Here is a 3,143-nt window from a genome sequence, read left to right as displayed (position 1 = left end):
GAGAGAAACATCATACTAGGAAAGGTGGAAGGTCAGAGCAAAAGAAGAAAGTGATAGATACAATGACTACAGCAATGGAATGGGAAGCCGGAATATGACAGAGAACATGAGGATGGTACAGACCTGTTCACAGGGTTGTTATAAATCATGGTCGACTTGACAACAACAAGAAGTAAAACCTAATAAAATTTTAAAGACTTTTAATGAGGAGGTGAAAAAGATAATGAAGAAACCCTGGAATAAAGAAGCTTCCGTCTCTCCGAGCCAGCCAGGAGTCGAACCTGGAATCTTCTGATCCGTAGTCAGACGCGTTATCCATTGCGCCACTGGCCCTGAGACGTCGAAGTGCCCTTCCTTGATGATACTTCAAACTTATATTGCAGTGTTTCATGGGATGTGTAGTTTCAATGTGGTCTGGAAAAGCGTGAGGCATTCTGGGAAATCAAATTTCGGCTTGAATCGGGCCTGAAGATTGGTGGGTTTTCGGAAACCACGCTGCACGTCACTGTGCAGCCCACGGATTGGCAGAAAGCGTTACTTCCCACCCCTCGATGGGCAGGTTGCGAGTTGCAGAAGACGCTCTGGTTGTTAAGGCGACTCATCCCGCCTTCTCAGGGCTTTTTCTCGGGTTTTTGATTGGTTGCTAGTATCAAGGAATCCCGGCGTGGACCCTGCGGGGAGAAAGATGGCGACGATGGCGGTCGGTGCAGCTGGCGGTAGCCGCGTGTCTAGCGGAAGGGACCTTAATTGTGTGCCAGAAATAGCTGATACACTGGGAGCTGTGGCCAAACAAGGGTGAGGATCCGGGCCCTGTGAGCAAAATGCGGGGTCCTAACTCGTGGACTGGGAGTGGCTGACCTGTTATCCCCAAGTGGCAGGGGAGAAGGTCGGAGTAGGTAGGATGTAGGCTTGTAGATGCTTCAGTTCCAGGAGTAAGAGAAAAGAAACTTAGGGTGGCGTGTGGTAACTTAGCCAAAAGTCAGGGGAATTGTTGGGTAAGTAAAAAAAAAAAAAGTAAAGTCTAGATTATTGCCTGATGGTGGGAAAGAGTATTAGGCGCCAAGGGAGAGGAGAAAAGAAAAGGGAGGCACGTTAAGTATTGGGGCAAGTTTGCATGTGCAGTCCTGGAAGGCCAGTGACAGCAAAGTGGGAAGAAGCTCCTTGATTTGGCTTTCCAATTCGTCTCCTTATGCAACTTTTCCATCACTTTTTAAGGGTAGAGAGGTGAGGCCAGGAGGCTCTGTGGAGGCAGAGTGCCGCAGAATTGGTAGATTTTAGTGTGAGTTGACTCCAGGAGAAAGTGTTCTTTTGCGGTCTTGGGACAATTTAAATCTGTTGTACAATTGGGCATTGATATTGTATTTACATGATCCTGGGTCTGTCGGTTGTAGGTTTGATTTCCTCTGTATGCCTGTCTTCCACCCACGTTTCAAGAGGGAGTTCACTCAGGAACCTGCTAAGAGTCGGCCTGGTCCCCAGACAAGATCTGACCTACTGCTGTCAGGAAGGGGTAGGGACCATCCCACATGTCCTTTATTAGAGGCAAAAACAATTTATCACAGTTCTTATTCACCTCCTTTCTTGTCTTGGGAATATTGACTAGTCCTTGGGGTACAGATTCTCTTTTCTCCATTGTAATGAGCTAAAAGCTTTAGTTTCCTTTCTGGATTAGGTGATCTTATATTTGTGATAGAAAAAGTCCTGTCTCACATTTCTATTCTATTCCTTGAGAAAAAATAGAAATTTAACAACATTAAAGTACTGAACCTCATTCAGTCTTTGATTTTCTTGGCTGGGGATCACAGACTGGAATACACTGATTGTTGGAAAGCTTTCTCCGTGGATTCGTCCAGACTCAAAAGTGGAGAAAATCCGGAGGAACTCAGAGGCGGTAAGATTATCTCACCTGTACTGATTTCACAGATTAGATCTTAACCAAGTTTTTATAGGGAGATGCAGTTTTCTTCCCATAACTTGGTAAATGAAGTGTCCTAAATTATGGTAGTAAAGCTATTTAGATTGACAGCCCTTAACCTTTTTATCTTGATTTTTGTGCAGGCTATGTTACAGGAGCTGAATTTTGGGGCATATCTGGGCCTTCCAGCTTTCCTCCTACCACTCAATCAGGAGGATAACACTAACCTAGCCAGAGTTTTGACCAACCACATCCACACTGGCCACCACTCCTCTATGGTATGACTTGGAGGCTTTCCTACTGCTTTTTAAGATTGTCCATCTGTAAAGTTTCTTTATAGGCCTAGTCATTCAGTGGAGGGTGCACTTGGTAGAATTAAAATGTCTGTACTGCTTGTTCCAAAAGTGATATGCAGAGTTTAAAAAATACATATTGTTGTGTACCATCAAGTCGGAATCAGCCCATAGTTGACCTTTCAGCAAGTTTTCCGAGGCAGTTAATTGCTAAGGAGGAAATTGCCCATCCTTCTCCTGAGTAGTTGGTGGTTTTGAATTGTGTTTCTTTGGGACTGCAGAACACCTTCTTGTTGGTAGGTCTCCAGAGCTCCCTATATGATACTTTTTGTGCAGAAATTTAGAGTTGAAATACACTGAGGCGTACAGTGGGGAGGAAAAAGTGTTTCTGTGAGGGCAAACCCAAGATGCATGCCTAGAATCATAAACTGTGGGACGTGTATAAAGAGATTTACATAAGAGTTTTAGTTTTTAACTGGTGGAAACTTTTTGGACACAATAAAGTTCTAAATAGGGTGCCTGTTCATGTGCAGTTCTGGATGCGTGTGCCTTTGGTGGCACCAGAGGACCTGCGGGATGATGTTATTGAGAATGCACCAACCACACATACAGAGGAGTATAGTGGGGAGGAGAAGACATGGATGTGGTATGTCTCCCTTGGTACTCCTGGTAAGGGTAAAGGTAGGGTGAAGGGAATTACAGGCATGACCTTTTGAAAAGTCTCCGTGAGATTGTAGACAACAACAGGTTGTTATCAAGGTTTCATAGTTATCTTGATATCAAGGTTATCAAGATTTACATCATTTCCACTCATTATCGACTGTTAGATAGAGTATAAAGGATTTCTAAGGCTGTAATCTTTGTGGAAGGAAACTGTCACTCATGTCTCCTGTGGAGTTTACGTGACTAGCCTTTTTTTTAGAGTAAAGGGTTTT

At 44.1% G+C, this 3,143-nt stretch overlaps 1 protein-coding gene and 1 non-coding gene across 3 annotated transcripts in view; one reads left to right on the top strand and one right to left on the bottom strand.

Annotated features, from left to right (window-relative positions):
• Nucleotides 1-260: 260 nt before the first annotated feature.
• On the bottom strand, nt 261-333 carry TRNAR-ACG. Its single transcript has one exon. It is a non-coding gene; the product is annotated as a tRNA-Arg (tRNA).
• Nucleotides 334-445: 112 nt separating this feature from the next.
• PRMT5 (protein arginine methyltransferase 5) overlaps nt 446-3,143 on the top strand; it is a 19,786-nt gene continuing 17,088 nt past the window's right edge. The window contains exons 1-5 of one of the 2 annotated variants that reach the window (XM_006883134.1): nt 446-795; nt 1,392-1,510; nt 1,806-1,891; nt 2,059-2,193; nt 2,742-2,854. In XM_006883134.1, the coding sequence (XP_006883196.1) occupies nt 686-795; nt 1,392-1,510; nt 1,806-1,891; nt 2,059-2,193; nt 2,742-2,854 (563 nt within the window). In that variant the 5' untranslated portion in view covers nt 446-685. The remainder of the gene's footprint in view (nt 796-1,391; nt 1,511-1,805; nt 1,892-2,058; nt 2,194-2,741; nt 2,855-3,143) is intronic. The other variant, XM_006883135.1, reaches the window with a different exon arrangement.

This window comes from Elephantulus edwardii, unplaced genomic scaffold (assembly GCF_000299155.1).
Source record: "Elephantulus edwardii isolate Elephantulus edwardi_28Jun2011 unplaced genomic scaffold, EleEdw1.0 scaffold00026, whole genome shotgun sequence".
NCBI classification, from domain to species: Eukaryota; Metazoa; Chordata; class Mammalia; order Macroscelidea; family Macroscelididae; genus Elephantulus; species Elephantulus edwardii.
The sequence above is the reverse complement of the archived record's forward strand: the minus strand, read 5'-3'. Positions and strand labels throughout refer to the sequence as shown.